The following is a 20166-nucleotide window of genomic DNA, read 5'->3' as shown; positions in this document are numbered from 1 at the left end:
GTTCTGTCGCGAGGGCGCGCCGATCGATGGCCGAATCGTGGTGTTGCTGGACAGAGGAACAACGCTCTCGTACTTTACACACAAGAACCTCAGTGAAGAGATGCTTCCATTAACTTCACCCTTAACACAGCAGCATCCTCGTCTTACTACTGTACAAGCGTAAAGTCGGTAAGTTCTCGCTTAATAATTTACTAAAATTTATGTAAATTAGGAAAAAACTTTAATGGTTAAATTTCCTCCCACAATAACAACACGGCGAAACCTTAAAAGACTGGTCACGAGATATAAAAAAAAAACTACTAAAGCCGTACGTCACACACGAGACGTTTGTTACGTCAAAATTGAATTTTGAAATTTTAAATAATGGTTTCTTAATCGTCACGTGATTCGATTAATTTTGGGATTTAAATCTCGTATATTGATCCCTTCGTGAACACGAGAAATAAATCTCGCTTATTCATAAAATATTTAAATTTAAAGAAACGTGTCCATTTATTTAAATCAGTTTCGTGTGACGTTACGCGGCCATTTCAATTCGATTATCATCATCGAAAGTGTAATTGATGACTTTAAAAAATAATCGATTTATTTTTGTGTGTAATCGATCATTTTTATGCTTCAAAAATCGATTTATTTAGTGTAATTGATCATTTATTCTTGACAAATCGATTTGTAAATGATCGTTCACGCGCTAGAAAATTGATTTATTAACTTGAAATCGGCTGTTAACATTGCAAAAAATCGATTTTATTAACTAATAAATTGTAAAATTTGCTTAAACAATCGATTTTTTAAAGTCTAATTGAAGATTTATTTTCCTCTCAAATCGATTTTTCAACGTGCAAGTTAGTACTCACGCCGAGTTACACGTTTTGAAATCGTGGAAGTGACAGTTCGGATCTGTTCGTGAAAGGGCAGTTGATTTATCGTTCGAGAAAATCGATTTTATCAACTGCTAATCGATTAATTACACGATATCGATTTGAGTAATTGGATTTGTGTACGCGATTAATTTAAAACTTTAAAAGCCAGGAAAGTTATCGATCGATTGAGAAAATTCCGATCATTTACAATTAAAAATCGATTTTTAAGTGCCTAAATTTGATTGTTTATCCTCGAAAGTTACAAAAAGATGATATTGCGAGGTGTCTGTACAATCGACAATTTGATATCTAAACGTATAAATTACCAAAAAAGAGAAAAAAATTAACTCTGAACATCGATTTTACTCGTGTTGTAATTGATTATTCTTCTTAATTGATCACTTATGATCGATCCTGCCATAAAATTGCTTCGTTAACGTGTAATTCACCAATTAAACATGCTGCTGCCGTTATAAATTAATTTATAGCCATCCTTTCGATTAAATTACTGATCGAAAAATAATTTAGTATTTGATTTACGCTCTTGTAATTGGTCGTTTATGCTCGAGGAATCGTTTTATTAACTGGTAACCGTTTAACTATGCGTACGAAGTGTGTATCAAAACGTGTAATTGAGCTCTTAAAACTCGATTACACGTTTAAAACTAGAGAATTTGATTGATTACACTCGCAAAGTTCATTTCCCGACGTGTAATTTATCAATGTAACTTGCTTAATCACGTGTTTTTGAAATTATTTCTTCAAAAACACGCTGTTACACGCAATTGACGATTTTATTCTTGAAAAATACATTTTTCTAGAAAAAAACCAAGCGTGAAATAGATTTATTAAGCGAAATTAATCATTATCTGTCATTAATTGATTATCCGCGAGAAATCGATTACAAAGTTGAAATCGATACACAAAATCGATTAATGCCAAGAAATCGATTTTTGATCACGCCAACTTGATAGAGTCGATCAGTAAAACGTGGCGTGTCCCGTCTTCGTAATTACAAATCGATTTAATAATTATAATAATCGATTATTAATTTACGTAATTCTCTTTCGAATCTGTACTTAGTGGTCGAGCGTTACTCTTGCTTTCAGTTAAAATTCACGAAGGTGGCTATTTATAGTAACAATAACTGTGCTTACGGCCATCGCATAGATTTATCAGACGTCGGTGCTGCTATCCGAATTATTATTATTAAAATAGCATTTATATAAAAATAAAAATAGCAACGTACCGTGAACTGTATTCGGTTAAATTTACCATTTTAATAATATAAAAGAAAATCGATTGGTTGAACATTACTTTTGCTTTACTTTTCCGCCATTTTTCTCTGTTTTCTAAAAATAGCGGCTTTTATATTTTTGATTTCTCAATTTGATTACCTTTTTTCTGTGTGAGAAATCGATATCTAATCTGTAATTGAAGAATTCTTCTGCCGCGAAATCGATTTAAAATATGAAAATTACGGAATTTTTAAGGAAAAAAAATCGATTCTCACCAACTAATCGATTACTTAAGCGAAATCGATTGTCCGAGGCGTAATTGAGCCTTTTACGCTACGGAATCGACTTTATAAATTGATAAAGAGAGCAAATTTTTCGAGAGAAATTGGAAACTAATCGAAACCATTTTTGTTGTTTAAACTTCGCTAGACGAGCCGGAAAATTGATGTTTTTCCACCCTGGCGAGCGCTTTGCAGTGGCTAAAAAATGGCTCTCTTCTTCTGGCCCGACTCTTAATGACGTCACAAACGTAACACCACATCACTCGAGTGACCTTTAGCATAGTGAAAAATAATCGTTAACGTATATCACGCCCGTTCTTCAATTCTCAAGACGGTCGTACTGTACATAAAATACGTAAACGTCTTAACCGTAAAAAATATATAATGCTACAATAGTATCGAGGGAATTTCGAAACGTTTGGAGGGGAAAAGAGCCTCAGTTTATAAGCGTGCAGTCTCTTGCATAACATGCAAGTCGGGTTATTTTCTCCCGTTTTTTCTTCCATCTTACGTCAGCACCAATGCTGCTATAGTAACCACACAGCTGTTGCGAGTCAGAATGGATTTTTCTTCGGTAAAATTGCTTCCAAACACTATAAAATTGTTGCAGATACAAGATACGAGTGTGACGTTTTGTGAGATCGTCTCTTATCGGGGGAAAGGGTCCTGGAAAAATCCTAGTTTTATCCAAACGATCGCTGCTATAGTAACAGAAAGTCCAGCTGCTGCAGCTTCTAATGTCTAAATCCTTTTTTTTTCCTCCGATAAAATTGCTTCCAACCTGTAAATTTCAACGTTGTGTAGTGTAACAAAAGTGAAATTTCTGTATTATTTTTAAACTGTGTTAGCATTTGCTATGTACTGTACTTTAGCAAAATATGTTTCTGTTTAGTGTCTTGTTTGGACGATTCATTCAATATTTTGCAAGTTTGAGGCATTAGCCTAACATTACAACAGTTGATACTGCTGTAGTGTTAACCCACCCCCTAATTATTTACACTACTGTAACATTACAGCAGCATCTGCCTATTGTTAATACCTATTTTATAAGTTTGTGAGACATTAATTTTGATTTCTGATGAATGGGAGGAGACTTGAATGGCCTCTTCCAATGTAGTGTGTGGGCTGTTATAGTAACAAGAAAGGAAATTAGCAAAATTTGATCAACTTAAATAACAATTTTACGGTTTATCTCAGTTAAATCGAGGATAAAAATCTTGTTACCAATGGAATAAAGCTATTAGAGTAACATCTTAAAAAGTAATGTCAATTTGTAGAATAATAGGGAATTTAAATCCTTCTAAACATATTTTCGATAGAACCTTGATCACTTTTATGACTAAACCTTATCTAAATTAAGTCTATGGTTTATTGTTACTAAGGGGGCAGTAATCTGTAAGTTCTTACTAATTAATGCCTTTTGATGAATTCTAATTCTGCTCCCTGTTTTCCAATGACGATCAGACACTTGTAATTGTTACTTTGGTAGAAGTCGACTATGAATAAAACATGATCGCTTATTGGATTAATACAGTAATCTTGCGATAAGATAAACCAATTAGGATTGTTAAAAATATATAACTTACATAGATAGGTAGAGATGAACACTACTATTTTCCTCTGTTCTACGTAACAGGGAAAATCTTTGGAGTGGGGTCATTTTTTATTTTTGGTCTCGGGACCTTGAAAGGTCGAGAAATGCAAAGAAATTAAGGGGGTTTCTGTTTATGTGGATGTTAATGTGTGGGGGTTTGTTCACCCACTTTGAAGCTTAATAACTCCCGTGCTAATTGTCGAAAATTTCTGAAATTTTTGCAGGGAGATTTGTGTATTAAGTGGATTGATTCTGTTAAATTTTGGTAGTTAAATATCAAGGGGATGGAGAGATAAAAAAGGGTCTGATATCATATCTCGAGTGGGGGTAGGACTTAATGAAGATTTTACTCGTTATTAGCATTTACATTTTTTTTTATAAAACGCGCCCCTACCTTCATAATTAAACTTTTTGCATTTTATAATGAAATCTCGTAACAAATGGCACCACAGGCAATTTTAACAATTTTCCGGAAAAGTTACGCAACTCGTTGCTTGATTTTTTTAATCCTTTTGTAGCTTAACGAATGAGTAAAACACTTCTTTAATAACTTTTCTAGTTAACGGGTATAATATCGATGCTGCTAAAATAACAACAGGCACAGTAATCTAAAAAAACTTCGAGTACTTTCAAGAGAAATATCGAATTTTCTGAGTTATTTACTAAAATTAACAATTAACGTCAATGTTACTATAGTAACAATGTTAGTTTCTCAATTGTCCTGGTGTGTGTATACGTAAAATTTTTCAATGAAGTGATGTAGGTGCTACATAAGGGGGGGGATGTCACTCGTAAAAATCCGATTGGAACACGTGGAAATTCATTCAGACAGCTAATTTGTAGTTTCTGAAGCTGCAATGGTATGTAATACGATAGTTTTTCATTGGAGCAAGACGACTTTCCTTCTTGTGTTAGCGAAAATGCATGTCACAACGTCATCTTGCAGGTAGAAGAGCTTGCTCCTTCTATGCTGTTACTAAAGAAGTTTAGCAGGACGTGCGTAATTCGATCTCGTGATGGAAGGAAAGGGAATTGGGTCAACCTTACAAGGATCACCATCCATCAAGAAGAGAATAAACGATAGAAATATATGGATTTTCCGCATCAGTTTATGAAGCCGACCATGCTTAAAATTAAACTGGCAGCTGCACTTACTAATTTTAAATGCGGAAATCATTTTTTCCCCTTCGGAAAAAATTAATTTTTAATACTTCTATAAATTCTGTCTTGATTGATTGAATTTTTATTAATAATTTATAAATTTTCGAAATTGTTTTGCTCTTTAAACGGTTGTTAATTTCATTGACGTGTGCTTAACGCGTGGAAATGAAATTGACGAGTTTTTTTTTTCTTTAACGAAATCGATTTAATTGGTTATCGATTTTGAATTCGAAAAACCAATCAGATTCGAAATAGTCGTTACGTAACTTGATTTTCGTAAAATCGTCCAATAAGCTTGTTTTTTCTGATTAAAACTTGTCGCCGATTGGATAATTTAAAATATTTTCGACAGAAATCGCTTATTCCTTAGGGAAAATTGAATAATTTGAGAAAAAATGTGTTTGAATATTTTAATGACAAAAATAAATGATAATCCGATCGTTATAAAATCTCATTGCCGTGTACTTAATTTAAATTCAGATTCGAAATCGATAACCAATCAGATTCGAAATAAGTCGTTACGTATGCGAATTTTCGTAAAATCGTCCAATAAACTGTTTTTGATGATCTCGAGCTTGTTTTAAATTATCCAATCGACGATATCTTGCGAGAAATCGATTATTAACTTGGAAAAATCTATTAATTCGAGCGATTAAACATGAAATCTTAACTTACTGTACTTGAATATTTTTGATGGCAAAACTAAAGGAAAATCCGATTAGTGTGGTTTAATCTTTTACGCGATAGGATTAACTTAATCTTTCGCTAAACTTCAAGTCTTTTGTGCATGCTTGAAACGTTGAAATTTTTGATAAAAGTTGACCTTAGAAGAATAGAAAACTCTAGAAAGTCACATCCTCGGATTTAACGAAGAAAAGTTAAAAGTATTCAGTATAAGGTGAAAGCATTAGCTGCCGTAGCTAACGTCCGTTTCGTATGCATAATCAGTCAAACGATCACGTCACTTTAACCGGAAATGATTGTGTTTGGATCACGTGATATGCCTCCTAATTTACACGTTCACAACTATTCGATAAATCTCAATTATCGTGATCGAACCCGCAAATTTCTGTTTATCTGCGAATTAATGTAATTCCGCGTTAAGTTGCATGCAAATTTTGGTGGTTATTTCAAGCATATAAGCCTCTTATATGTTTGAAATAATATATAAGCCTCTTCAGCTGCAAAAGAAATATAAAAATTTGTATTTTTTAAATGTAGCCGCCATGACAGTTTAAGGCAAGGAAACAAAACTTGATTCTTTTTTACTTTATAAAATTGGGTTTGTTTGTGGCATTTCGAAGCGGAGAGCCTTCAGAAAATCATAAAATTGCCTTTCTTAATCACAATAAGAATCACTGTTGTTCATTGCATCTCGATACTTCTGAAAACAAGAGATGAAAGGATTATGCCACTTTATCTTACTTCTCTTATCTCTGTACAGTACAAAGGAACTTTGACTTGTTCTATAGGAGGATTTTATGAGGATTCTTAAACTTTGATAAACTCATAAGATCGGTTTCTTGAAACAATAAGAAGAAGGAAACCACCAATGTCTGGGCGCCATGACATCCGTACCAGTAATGTCCGACTGTGATAGTCGGACATTACTGGTACGGATTTTTAGGAGCTTATTATAGATTACGTAATGGCTCATAACGTGAATAAAAGCAGGCCAATATGATAAAAATTCGGAACAGTTATAAATAATTTATTGTTTATCGTGTTTCGCTCCACAACACTGTGTGATGTATCGTACAGTACACAGTGGCGCGTTCTTGCTTCATTGGGCCCGGGCAAATTTGAATTAGGGAGCCCCATGTGCGGTGATGACTTCACACATTTTTCTTTGAGTGAATTGTTTGGGAGAAATATTTTCTTTTAAAAGATTGGTTTGGGCTCCCTGTTGGTGGGGGTCCCAGCAATTACCCTTTTTATCCGCAGGATAGGAACATTCATTTAACTTGTATTATAGTAAGAAACTTCTTGGTGAGCGCTATGACAGGTTGAAGCCTAAAGTTTGTGTAGATTTTTTTTATAAATTTACAAGAACGGAAATGTTTTGCGCAGGTTTTTTTTTGAGTTAAAATATATTTTAATTTGTTATAAAAATTGGAATCTTGGTCAAATTATCTTGGTATGAGTTCTGTATATGCTAAATGAGAAAACTCGATCACGAAAATGATATAAATCTGATGCTGAGTGACGATTGTGTGACTCGATATGCAAATTTTCTTGCACCGCACATTCACGCAACCATAATTACAATCCGGAGAGATCGTGTTATGTAAAGATGAAGTTAAAAATATCTGGATAATATGTAGGGAAATAATTTCTCCCCGTGCAATTATATCGGTAATAGAGCAATTATGCAAATTTGTTACGGGATAAAAACATTTTTTATTAAATAAATTGCGTTAAATTAAAGTGTGATCGGTTGGGAGTAGGTTAATTATTTTGACTTTTTCCAAGGATTTTTTCCGTTCTTACGATCGAATTTTACTTAAACCAACTTCCAGGTTACTTAATATATATATATTTACTGAAGTGTACGTATTTCGAAGTGAATTAATGGGTTGAAAATGCATAAATTCGACGTAACTCGTAATTATTCATTTTTCAACTAATTTATTAACTAATTTGCATATTTCTAAGAAACCTTTTTGTGTACGGGTGCTTGATTAAGATAAAATAGATAGATGTGTAAAATATTTAAATGAAAAAGAAATAAATGGCTTTAAATATATGCGCGCATCATTTGATAGTAGGACTTCATTATTCTTCATGCACCGATTCAATCTCATTGATTTTCTATTGAATTTCCTACGCTATCTGCAAGTAATTTTTCGTATCGATCCCATAAATTTTGCTCTGACTGCTTTACAACGTCGTTAAGCAATTTTTATTAAAGTTTTGTATATTATTTTGTGGTGGCATTATTATTATTACATTTTATATTTTCGGAAGTTTTATTGGTTTAATATAGTGTATAATCAGAAAAAATATCGATTTTCCTGCAACTAGAGTGTACATCCGGATTTATGGCATCGGGTCACAATATGCTTTGGTTATTGTTTCTGCAGCGGCATTCGCAGAAAATTTATGCAATTTGCTATGCTCCCGTGGTACCAAATACCAAATTGCACCCTTCAGATATATTTTAAGCTCTTAAACTACGTTAAAAGTCGAGTTTGTATATTGCATTTCTATACATCACGAATATATATATAAATAAAGATATACTATATAGTACGTGACTGTCTTGCGAAATTCAATAAAGGAGAATGTCACGTTCGTAAAGATCTTTAATTCAAACTCGTAGAATGCCTGCCCAACCAGAAAATTACTTTACTATAAAAATATTAGTTGAACGGAAGTAACCATTATTTATCGCCGCAGAATTCGTGTAGAAGTAAGTAACTTTAAAATGCCATTTTGAAATTCAAAATATCTTTCCACCAATAATTCGTGCCGTTTACGACACGTCACGATCTCATTTTTTGAATGCAGCCAATAATCTTCCGACATGCAAATTGCGTAAAATATGTTTTAAGCAATAGAACTAGATTCGTTGCGAAATGAAATTCCATGAAATTTTAATATTATTTCTTTAAAATTGAAAAAAAAAAATAAATACTTTTTAAATTAAGTTACGTAAAAGATTTATTATAAAAATACATTTCTTTGAACTAATAATAATCATAATTTTTAGTTCCAGAAAAAAAAAGAAAAATTGTAGATGTCGCTAATTTGAAAAAAAATCCAATAAAATTTAAACTATAAAATGTAAGCGCTGTATTAGCCAATAAAAGTTTATTGATTAACCAATTTAAATTTAAAATTCAAAATTTTAGCCAATAAGATCAAACTTTAATTTGAATTCGATTATGTCTAAAGTATTTCAGTTAATAAAATACAATATTTTAAATGTAGCCTGTATGTAAATAACTTTTTAATATTTGTTTAAATTTTTATGGTTTTGTTATGATAAACTTTAAATTTTAAATATTATTTATAAAATAAAAAAATCGTCAGAATAATTTATGAGTGGTTCATGTTACTGTATAAGAATTTCTTCTAGTACTTTGTTTGTGTTATAGTCGTAGTACTGTACATGGCTATAAAATTTATATAACGTAGATATAATTTATGAATAAAGTATACATAATTTAGTAAATTTTTACTACATATTGTCTGAAAAATCTCACTTTTTGCAGACAATTAAAAATTTATGTATAAATTTTTAAAATAATAACCATAGGTTAATGCTGCTATAATATTAATTAAATCTAAAAAAATAATTCCTAACATCATAAATAATTAAAATGAATAATTTACAGTATGATTTTACGCGTCATAAAATTTAAAAAACAAATTGACCAATTAAACTGCTGGAATTCAAAATTGTATTAGCTATTAACCAATAGCACATTGTAGATTTGAATTTTTGAAATTAATTGACCTATCAGGTTTAGTTATTTGATGCCGTGGTAAATGATTAGAAAACACGAAAATCTTTGAAAAACATGCCATAAATTACGCTTTATTGTCGCGATAATAAAGCAAAATTTTAATTAATGAGATCGCCAGGTCATTAGTTTGATAAATCGAGTTGATAGGGAGATGTCAGTCAAAATAAACGTTGGAGGTGGGGGTTAGAATAATTAAGAGAAAGTAAATCCTGTTATATAATGTTTAAGTCACATATCAAACGAGAAATGCTTTGAGACAATGGCTAACACCAGTTATTCTTGAATTAATTAATTTAGTTCGTCTTTTTGGTATGATTAAGATCCTGTTTCGTATGTTTCTAGTGTGAAAGAACGTAACATAAAAAAAATCGTTCAATTTGGCAACACTCGAAAGTGTAGAAAGTTTCCTTGGAGTAATTCCATCATTAAATTCCTTTTTCTCTTTCATTAAAGAACAGAATAAGAAGCAAAAGTTATTTTAATTAGGATGGATAGAAAATCAGCTTATTAAACTGCGCCTTTCGTATATTAATTATTATTATTATTATTTTTTTTTTGCAATAAAAATTCATCAAGGAAAATTTAAGCCAATTATGGTATTATAATAAGAAAAGAATTAAGTTTTCTTGACGTCATCAGCTACGGAAATGTATGCAAATTAAAGAAAGTTTGCGCTGTTTTATGTAGGATTTATTTTTAATTTATTCGTCACCTAAAGGTCGTGCGAATTTCTTAAAAGTGTTAATTTCTACACATCCCTTCTGCTACAAAACAGATAAAATACCGGTAAATGCATTTTCGCCCACCGTTTCCGTTCGACGTGTTGTAATTTTCTCTAAATGCAATCTCGTGCCAATTGTTCTAGGAATTTAACTTTATATCAAATTTAGTCAAATTAGCTTTTGTTTTTCCTCCCTAAATCGATTGATCAAACCCCCTACATACGTTCTTCCGTCTTGTAATAAATGGAATTTCAAATTAACCAATAAGCTAATAATTAATGTATGAGATGTCGCAATTTTAATCTAACCAATGACGTTTTACTTTAGTAATTTTAAATGTTCGAATTTTTCTTTCGCAGTTATTTGTTGTTTTATGACAGTTTGGGAATTCTTCTTGTTAAAAAAATAATAAAAATGATGCTGTGGTAAAATAGTTTGATGTCTGGGAATTCCCTATTATCAGTTATGATATCGTATAAAATATTTTCTGATGTCATCACCAAATGACAGAATAATTTAATTAAATATCTGTAATGATTTACGTCTTTAAATAAACATTTTTTATTTAATTTTTATTAAAATTCATTTCATTAAAAAAAATAAAATTTTCAAAATTATTCGTTAAGCTCCGCGAGGGGAAGAAAGAAGAAATATTCGATTAGTTTTTCTATTGGTTGATTTGAATTTAAAATTTTAAAATTAAGCGACGTTATTTTAAAATATATCCAATAAGCTACCGATATATTATTACGAAATAAAATTTAACTTTTTAAATCAGCCAATAAACTTGACGTATTTTAAATTTTGAATAATAATCGTTTCGTATTGGATAACACAGAAAAGACATAATAACGAAATTATATTATTTAATATATATTTTTCGATTTCAAACGTGTCCGTCTCCTCTTTTTTTTTTCTTTATTGTAGCTTTGTATAATACTAAAGCGATTATTTTCGAATTTAATTAAAGGAAAAAGAAGAAAAACTTGTCAAAAACAAAAATTGGACTGTATTTGTGTATTTGTGCAGAAAACACTTTAAACGATCTTTAAAAATCAATATTTGGTGAGAAACGACACGTGACTCTGTCATACCAATTCAACCTTATCGTACACAATGACCTATTTTTATAATATCAATATTTCTTATTTTACCGCCAAAGTATCCATTAAAATCTAGATAAAAACAACGATTTATATACTCTATAAGCCTTTATCATTTATTAAAACTGTAGTAAACGTCCGGCATTATTCTAGGACCGTCCCTTACATCATCTCGCACATCCGGATGTAGTAAATCAGTGCTTTTATACCTTCCTACCCCCCGTTCTTAAAGTGATTTTTGATGAGTTTCTTTACTATCTTCTGTTTACCAGTATTATCGAGTAGTAAAATTCCCATTTGGCTTCTTCACATATTACAAAACTCGAAGGATTTTCCTTTCTCTTTATGTCTCTAGAGGGGCAGCTACAAATATTGTTTAAATGGATCGTGCGGAGAGTTAAATTAATTTTTAAATACCCCCGAGATGGTTAGTTTGTTAAAATCTTTACACCTGACACGGTAGGAGGTAATTTCGTTTGACACGTATCCATTACAGTGAGTACTCACTTAGCAAATATTTCTTGTAAATATTTGATGATATGTGTGTATGTGTGTTTGGTTGAAATTATCCACCCGATTCTCATCGATTTCCTTGCTTTCATCAGCTGAGAATACATCTACTATACAGTTTACGGTGAATGGGTTGATAAATTATCAAAGTTGACTGACCTATTCGTGGTCCCATCTGCTTGGCTCCTGACGAGTTTGTGTAATTCCACTCCGTAATTAAAGCTTGTACACAAAAGTGCATCCCATTAGCTAGGTTATACATTCAGAAAACTATACCAATGCACCTAATTACTATATTTGTTTACGTTCGTTTACGTTCGTTTGAAAAGCCTGAGGATAACAATTGTTCTCATCACGAAAATGTAACTTGATTTGACTTTCTCTTGACCATTTATAAACATTAGTAAACTTTCTTTGAGAGTTACTTTTCGTTTTTCAAACCCGCCTTTTTACTTTACAAATCGTTAAATCTATACTAATATTATAAAGAGGTAATTTTTGTATGTATGTATGTATGTAAGTTTGTTTGCAGCAGGTAATCTCCGAAAATACTTAATTAAAATGAATAATTTACAGTATGATTTTACGCGTCATAAAATTTAAAAAACAAATTGACCAATTAAACTGCTGGAATTCAAAATTGTATTAGCTATTAACCAATAGCACATTGTAGATTTGAATTTTTGAAATTAATTGACCTATCAGGTTTAGTTATTTGATGCCGTGGTAAATGATTAGAAAACACGAAAATCTTTGAAAAACATGCCATAAATTACGCTTTATTGTCGCGATAATAAAGCAAAATTTTAATTAATGAGATCGCCAGGTCATTAGTTTGATAAATCGAGTTGATAGGGAGATGTCAGTCAAAATAAACGTTGGAGGTGGGGGTTAGAATAATTAAGAGAAAGTAAATCCTGTTATATAATGTTTAAGTCACATATCAAACGAGAAATGCTTTGAGACAATGGCTAACACCAGTTATTCTTGAATTAATTAATTTAGTTCGTCTTTTTGGTATGATTAAGATCCTGTTTCGTATGTTTCTAGTGTGAAAGAACGTAACATAAAAAAAATCGTTCAATTTGGCAACACTCGAAAGTGTAGAAAGTTTCCTTGGAGTAATTCCATCATTAAATTCCTTTTTCTCTTTCATTAAAGAACAGAATAAGAAGCAAAAGTTATTTTAATTAGGATGGATAGAAAATCAGCTTATTAAACTGCGCCTTTCGTATATTAATTTTTATTATTATTATTTTTTTTTTTGCAATAAAAATTCATCAAGGAAAATTTAAGCCAATTATGGTATTATAATAAGAAAAGAATTAAGTTTTCTTGACGTCATCAGCTACGNCACTAAGAAGAAATTTTTCGAAAAATTCCTCCCCCTTACGGGGAAGTGTTACAAATTTATAATAGATACATTTTGAGCCACAACAACGCGTGGCGGGGTCTGCTAGTTGATGATAAATTTCTAGTAGTGTAGTTAGATGTAAAGCATATAACAAAAATATTTCGTCTGATGGAAACTTTTATACTTCACATAACAAAATGGCCGCCATCGTGTGAAGTTTTAAACCGCGTATTTCTAATAACGTATGCACATAAGTCAAAATTTCAATATAGAAGTAATAAGAACACGCGCCACTGGTCATTTTGCTTCAGAAAATTGCCCTTAAGAATACTTGTATACAATAGAAAAAACTTTTTCTGACAGACAAATATAAGTATAAACTATATTAGAGACGTTAAAAATGGTTGCGGATAACGATTCTTCCAGGTTTTATCGGCTTAGCCGCCATCACCTCGCGATCTACAATAAAAATCCTATTATCTTAGCGACTGCCAGACTTGCAAATAAAATTATTGATGTCGAGTGACGAGAAAAAAAGTTTCCAGTTATCTTAACTATTGTTTATTATACTCATCTATTCTGCATATATATTAAATGTCACATGCCATTAACACGCTTCTGACGTTCTAGATAAGCTCAGGAACCTTATGAATAAGCTCTAGAGCAGATTTTACGAACATCCTGCGTAAATTTTAAATACCACGTTCTATTAACACGCTTACAACCACTAAGACCTTACAGGCAGAACTTTGCGAGTTCAAGTATGAGTTTTGTGAACGTTCCTCATTACGGAATTGTTCGTATTTGCTTACTTTTGAAAGAGGTTCATATCACAGCCAAAATACATTTTTAAAGCTTTATTACGTCCGTTTTGCACTCGTTATATTAATACAGTATAGTGTAGAATACCGAAAAGCAGACAAATGTCGAACACAGCGGCCAGCGCTCTCATAAGCGGGCGATCGAGAACTCTGTATTTGTTTTATAACAAACTCTGGATATATATCGCGTGACGAACGACAATAAACAAAAGAAAACAATGCTGAAAAACTTATTTTTCCGAAACAAAAATTTGCTTCGGTTACTCAACACGCAATTTTACTAACAAGTTTTAACGCAATGCCACGAACGGCTTCTGTCTATCCATTTTTTAAATATTTTCCAACCTCAGGTAGTTATCTTCGTGGTATTAAATAATGTAAATTGGGTTACGCGTAAATATTTTATGTTGGAGGGAAAAAAACTGCAGTCTTTCGTAAGAGGTTATAAAAGAAACCTCATAATTGGAAAGAAAATGGGCGAAAAAAATTCTTTATTGCGCTCATTGTCGTGCTGTATTGCGTTTACCAAATGACGTTGGTGTTACCCTGGTAACGTTAGGAGTGATGCAGACGTCACTACGGTAACCGAATTTGAACCGTTAGATAAATAAATTTGCAGTTTTATGTTGTTATAAACAAATTTTATTATTATTATTTTTTAAATGATCGATTTGGAATTGCTGTTAAAATTTTACCGGTGTTACGCTTTGTCGATCGAATTGTTTTAAAATGACTTACTAATTCCCCGCTGCGTGTCGAACGTGTCAGATCTTATCATCCAGAAAATTGTTTATTAAAAATGAATTTTTTTTCTAATTTATTCTGGCAACACTTATTCAAAAATTAAAAAATACAGACGAACTTTTTAAATATGCTGCCACCTCGAATATTTTTTGAATTCTCGAATAAGTAGACAAATTTTACAAGACTAATTCGTATCGAAGTCAACGTTTTTGTCTACTCAGTCGCAATATTTCTGATAAAAAAATAATTTTATAATTTATTACTTAAAATTACCCTTGAATAATAATCAGTGTTGCCATCCTTTCAAGTTTAAGTTTCTTGCTAATTTTTAAACAGCCTTAAGAAATGAAGTGTGACGTCATAGATGTCGTAATAATAATTTTCTAGATCGATTGCTTTGAAATGATTATATCAAGGAGCGTCTTTTTAAATTCAAATCATCCAATCCAGAGCCCAGTTTTTCAGCCTTTTGTTGCGTATTCGCTTTCGTGGTTATTTTTATATGAATAGAAGAAAAATGTATACACTAAAGACCATGTATTTCGTTGCAGATAACAATTCGACATGCAGGACTGGGCCGTGGCTGCCACGCTGCTGGCCGTCAGCATCGTGATAACCGCCGTGTTGATCGCTCTATGTCGTCATCTGGGAGGTCGGCCGTGGATCGTGGCCTGGTTGACAGGTGACAAAGAAGAGAAAGCGCAGTTGGCGAAGAGCGATCAGAATTCTCTGAACGGATATGTGGTAAGTAGGGACCGCAAAATCACTATAATTATGAGACTTTTGCCATCCCCGAAACTTTAACGAAACGATAGCCACGATTAATTCAACGTGGCGTTGTAGTAAGTTTCCAGTGCGATTTGCAAATCGTATCAAGTTGAACCCTGACTCTTCCGATCAATATTCTCTATTCCTGTGTCAAAAACTAGTGACATTCAATTCCCAATTTCAGGTCAACTCGGGGTGCACAGTTTCGTTAGATGGTCACGATCATTATAGAAACGAGATCTCCAACACGCCTCCCAAACAGGAGACGCCATTATCTACTACCCAAACGACAGTTACACCACTAACGAGACAATGGTCGTGGGATAACGAGAAGGTGAGAGATACTCCAAGCATGGACAGAAGATTCAGCCTTGACCTCGATCTGCAAGACTTGCTAGGTAAGACGATACCGAAAACAATGGTTACGATGCTACCTGCAAAACTTTAAATTTAATCTTTTCTAGGCGATGGTTACCCTTCTCGACTCAGAAGAGCCATGTCTTGCGATAGCGTCAGTTCTGACACGTCAGTGGTTCTGGATGCGCTTGATTCTCCCGAACATTTTGGAGAACTGGAGGTGGTTCTCCAATACAGGTACGCATCATCCTCGCTTACTTTGCTGCCACTGTTCTGGTGCTTACAAGTTATACTTGCAGTGAAAGTGAAGAATTATTGGTTAACGTTCGACAAGCGAAAGAACTCGTTGTTCCAGACCCTAATCTACCAGTCAACAGTTACGTTCGAGTATGTTTGATGCCTAATCAATCCGTCAGCATGCAAACACGGGTAAGTGTATGCCACAGTTCTATATTTGTCGCACTTTAATGAATATTTCACCTTCCAGTGACCCATTTTGCATCGTGTCATCAAGCTAGGCGCGATCTATAATTGGCAAACCAGTCGACATTTCACGTATCATCGTTACACATCCATAATTAATGGAAAACCCCGCGTGGAAGTAGGACGTAAAGTTTGACTTCCTCTTAACATTTCCAATATATATATATTTTTTGTTTTCTTCCTTAGGGATTTCCTTTTCTAGTGGATGTAGAATTGGACAGATATTAACTGCACCAAGTATTTTTATTAGTAGCTTTCCCAATTTTCTCTTAAGTGTGTCTTCAGACTAAATTATCGATAATTTCATCCAATTCTTCCGTTGCTTAGAGAGAAATGTACAGGAAAGCAATTCGATCTCTGGCATTGGGCCAGCAAGATAGAAAAAACAAGAGAGATTAGGTAGATGTAATGCTTGGCTTCCGAATTATCCACTCTAATTCTTTTTTTTTCTAATTTGCTACGTTTTATCATTCTGAAGATTTGCTTGTTTAGAGTACTTTCTTAATGGTTAGTTTGCTTCCTGATGAACAATCTAAGCGTAAATTCGTACACAGATAACTCGATAATCACACGAGATTTCCTACTTTTCTCGTTAGTTTATGGTTTAAGATGTATGTAGAAGTTTGATGGATTCCAAAGACTATACTTTGTCATTGTTAGAAGGACACACCTCTGACCTACTTACTCTAATCCACAGAATTGATTTTGTTTGTGAAAAATCACTTTACAGTGTATTGTCTTGCCAATATGCTATATATAATACTCTGCTGTGGGGAATGCATAACTTCATTTATTTCAGATGGTACCGCTACAGACATTTCTCATTCAGGTTGGCCAATCGAGCAAGACCAAACTTTGAGCTGATGAAATGGACAGAAGCAGCAAGGTACCTCTCCGGCTGTTCTGAACTTTTGATTAGTAGGAGAGGGTACCTTTCTATTTCTATCCGTTTAATCAGAATGAAGTAACAAGGTACCCCTCTCCTGCTATTCGGACATCCCCTTTCATTTCAAATCAACATCTTGGGAATTATTTGGGTCAAATCACTCGTGGAAATCTTGGATACTTCTTGGCACTTAACTGACCAAATCATCACTCACTGAGATTAGTTGAAGCCTTGTTATACAGCAGGTGATGTGCTGGTGTCTGACATCAGATCAATCAAAACTAAATCACTGGTTACTTCTACACTAGCTTAACACTATGAAAAATTATGAAATGAGAACACTAAGTCAAATATTTGCATATCTTTACATGATACTTCCATTTCTCTGTAAATGAATTTCTTATTTGTCAAATTCAGGTGCAGATAAATACTCGTAATCCTGTATATAATGAAAAATTTCTGTTTGGTGTGAAAGAAGGAGAGTTGCATAACCATTCTGTAGTTTTTTATGTATACATCTGCGATAAATATTCCAATACTTTGCTGGGAGAGTGTGAGATAAAGTTGGTGGATCACCATGAAATTGGCTTCCGACAGCCGTACAGTGCAAGGCTAACCATTGTCGACTCAAATCAGGTAAATTAAATTTCATCTCATGCATTCCAAATTTCCTTCTTTTCTGATACTTTTGTCTCTGATCTTACAGGTAAATGCCTTGGGAGATCTCATGTTCTCACTTAGTTACTTACCTACAGCAGAACGTTTAACAGTTGTGATTGTAAAAGCTAGAAATGTTCAATGGACTGAAAATAACAGACATAAAGGTAATAGATTGTTCAAACTGTTCCGGTATGATTTATTGATGCAATTTAATATTCTTCTATTCTTTCAGAGATGTTTATCAAAGTGTACCTGCTACAGAATGAAAAGAAGATAAGTAAGAAGAAGACATCTTTGAAAAAGGATGATGATAACCCAGTTTTCAACGAGGCCATGATATTTTCTGTTCCCTCTTCTGAATTACAGGTGATTATATCAGCAATACAGAAATGTCAGTTCTACATTATCCTCAGAAAAATGATGGAGATGGAGAGCGCTCCATCCCCATCTTCACTTTGGTTTGTATTGCTTAATCTGCACCAAGTAACTGGTGTAGAGTATAAAATGAGGTAGTTGGGACCTTATCAGAGCCATACACCATGCTCACAGGAGTAAAAATTTCAAAGGAACCAATGGTCTCTAAATATGATCATTTCTGAGTTATAGTCACCCCCAGAATCAGCCTATATGGAATTTTGAAGACCCTCAAAAATGAGATAAATCTAAAAATCACCTGTTTTAGCTGTTTTGAGAAATGGTTCCAGATTTTTTCACTTTTAAATTTTATCTGTAGTAAAATGGAAAAGCTTGTAAGCATAAGAAATGCCATTGCAGTTGCACTGCATGCTCCATTAAGTCTTGCATGGTGTAAAAAACATCCAGGTCAAGATATTCTGTATCTCACCTAGGGTCACAATTAGAGATATGGTTCCTTTTTTTTTGATCATCCAGGAGTCCAAACTCCTCATTCAGCACTGAAATTTTACAATGGTATATATACTGTATAGCCAGTACAACAATAATTAGAAGCATAAAATAGCTTCACACTAGTAAAGATTATTGAGTGTTGTAGAACCTCCATTTCTTTACTATTCAAATCTACTTGCCATTTCTTAAAATTTTCTCTCTTTTCTTTGCAGAATATCCAGTTACGTCTATCCGTAGTGGAACACTTTGGCCAGGGCAAGTCGGCTTCCATCGGTCACATATTTGTGGGATCGCAATGTACGGGCAAGTCACTGATGCACTGGAACCAGATGATGTCCTCCCTTCGAAAGCCAGTAGCACTCTGGCATCCCATTAGAAAGTGAAAAAAAAAAAAAAACCTGTCTCAAGAACTCTACATTAAAAAATATATTAGCATATCAAAAAAAACCTAAACGAAAATTGAAATTTTTATTACAGATTCCATCTGGATCATTTCCTTCGATCACACTTTTTTGATATTATTCTATTCTTAACACATCATGCAGATACTTTTATATTTTATAAACTGACTTTTATGGTAACATAGGAACTAAACACCATTACAAGAATAGAATTTTCAATCAGAATTAAGTTATACTTAGAGAAAACATAAAAAAGAACTGTCTAATACGTTTGTAATTAAAAATTTGTTACCATTTTTATGATGTTTTACATATATCATTCACAGTTTGTAGAAATTTCAAATCATCGTGGAATGAATCATATCGTTCAGTATATATGCAAATGTTTCGTGTATTAGAGACTATTTATACAAACGATATGCAGAGTACGTTTATTTAACGGACAATAAGTAAGATCACTTACTGATCTATCTATATATATACATGTATATGTCATTGTTTCGATATTTAAAATTAGAGAAATATATAGAGATGTTATTCGTTATACAGAGGGACCAGAAGTCGCCTCCTTAGAATTAGCAATGTAGCTTGATTCTTCAACCGTTGTTTCATTTGGTTTCACTATGTTTCACTATGGCAGGTTTTGTATTGTTGATAAGCAAATAGTTGTGAGACGTGAAAGCCAGTAGTCTGTAGTGATATTTGTGGTTAATCTGCGACTAGTTACTGGAATACGTTGTGTTGTAAATTTGTTTATATCAATGTTAAATTACATATACATGAAATTTTATTTTATATATATTATGCTTATAACAGATATGTTTCTTAGAGATTTCCACTCCCATTAACTAACTAATGCTCATAAATTTTGGAGTGGAAAG

At 32.8% G+C, this 20166-nt stretch overlaps 1 protein-coding gene across 2 annotated transcripts; it reads left to right on the top strand.

Annotated features, from left to right (window-relative positions):
• The first annotated feature begins 6 nt into the window (after positions 1-6).
• LOC111627681 (synaptotagmin-12-like) lies at positions 7-19309 on the top strand. Of its 2 annotated transcripts, none has more exons than XM_023371289.1 (9): positions 7-168; positions 15415-15607; positions 15816-16029; positions 16096-16225; positions 16288-16417; positions 17775-17993; positions 18064-18181; positions 18250-18383; positions 19097-19309. In XM_023371289.1, exons 2-9 carry the CDS (start codon positions 15428-15430, stop codon positions 19265-19267), a joined length of 1296 nt encoding a protein of 431 aa, XP_023227057.1. In that variant the 5' UTR covers positions 7-168; positions 15415-15427; the 3' UTR covers positions 19268-19309. The 2 variants fall into 2 exon arrangements, with proteins under 2 accessions (XP_023227057.1, XP_023227058.1); XM_023371290.1 differs by lacking the exon at positions 7-168 and adding an exon at positions 14325-14469.
• Positions 19310-20166: the final 857 nt, after the last annotated feature.

The sequence above is a fragment of the Centruroides sculpturatus genome, unplaced genomic scaffold (assembly GCF_000671375.1).
Source record: "Centruroides sculpturatus isolate CEXI.00-Female unplaced genomic scaffold, Cexi_2.0 scaffold546, whole genome shotgun sequence".
NCBI lineage: Eukaryota > Metazoa > Arthropoda > Arachnida > Scorpiones > Buthidae > Centruroides > Centruroides sculpturatus.
Note: the sequence above shows the minus strand (reverse complement) of the source record. Positions and strands in the feature narration are given on the sequence as shown.

Excerpts from the sequence above, each read along its gene's own strand:
- LOC111627681 (XM_023371289.1), top strand. The coding sequence starts at position 15,428 with ATGCAGGACTGGGCCGTGGCTGCCACGCTGCTGGCCGTCAGCATCGTG. Across the intron at positions 15,608-15,815 it reads ATTCTCTGAACGGATATGTG|GTCAACTCGGGGTGCACAGT; the intron begins GTAAGTAGGGAC and ends TCCCAATTTCAG. Across the intron at positions 18,182-18,249 it reads TGAAAATAACAGACATAAAG|AGATGTTTATCAAAGTGTAC; the intron begins GTAATAGATTGT and ends CTATTCTTTCAG.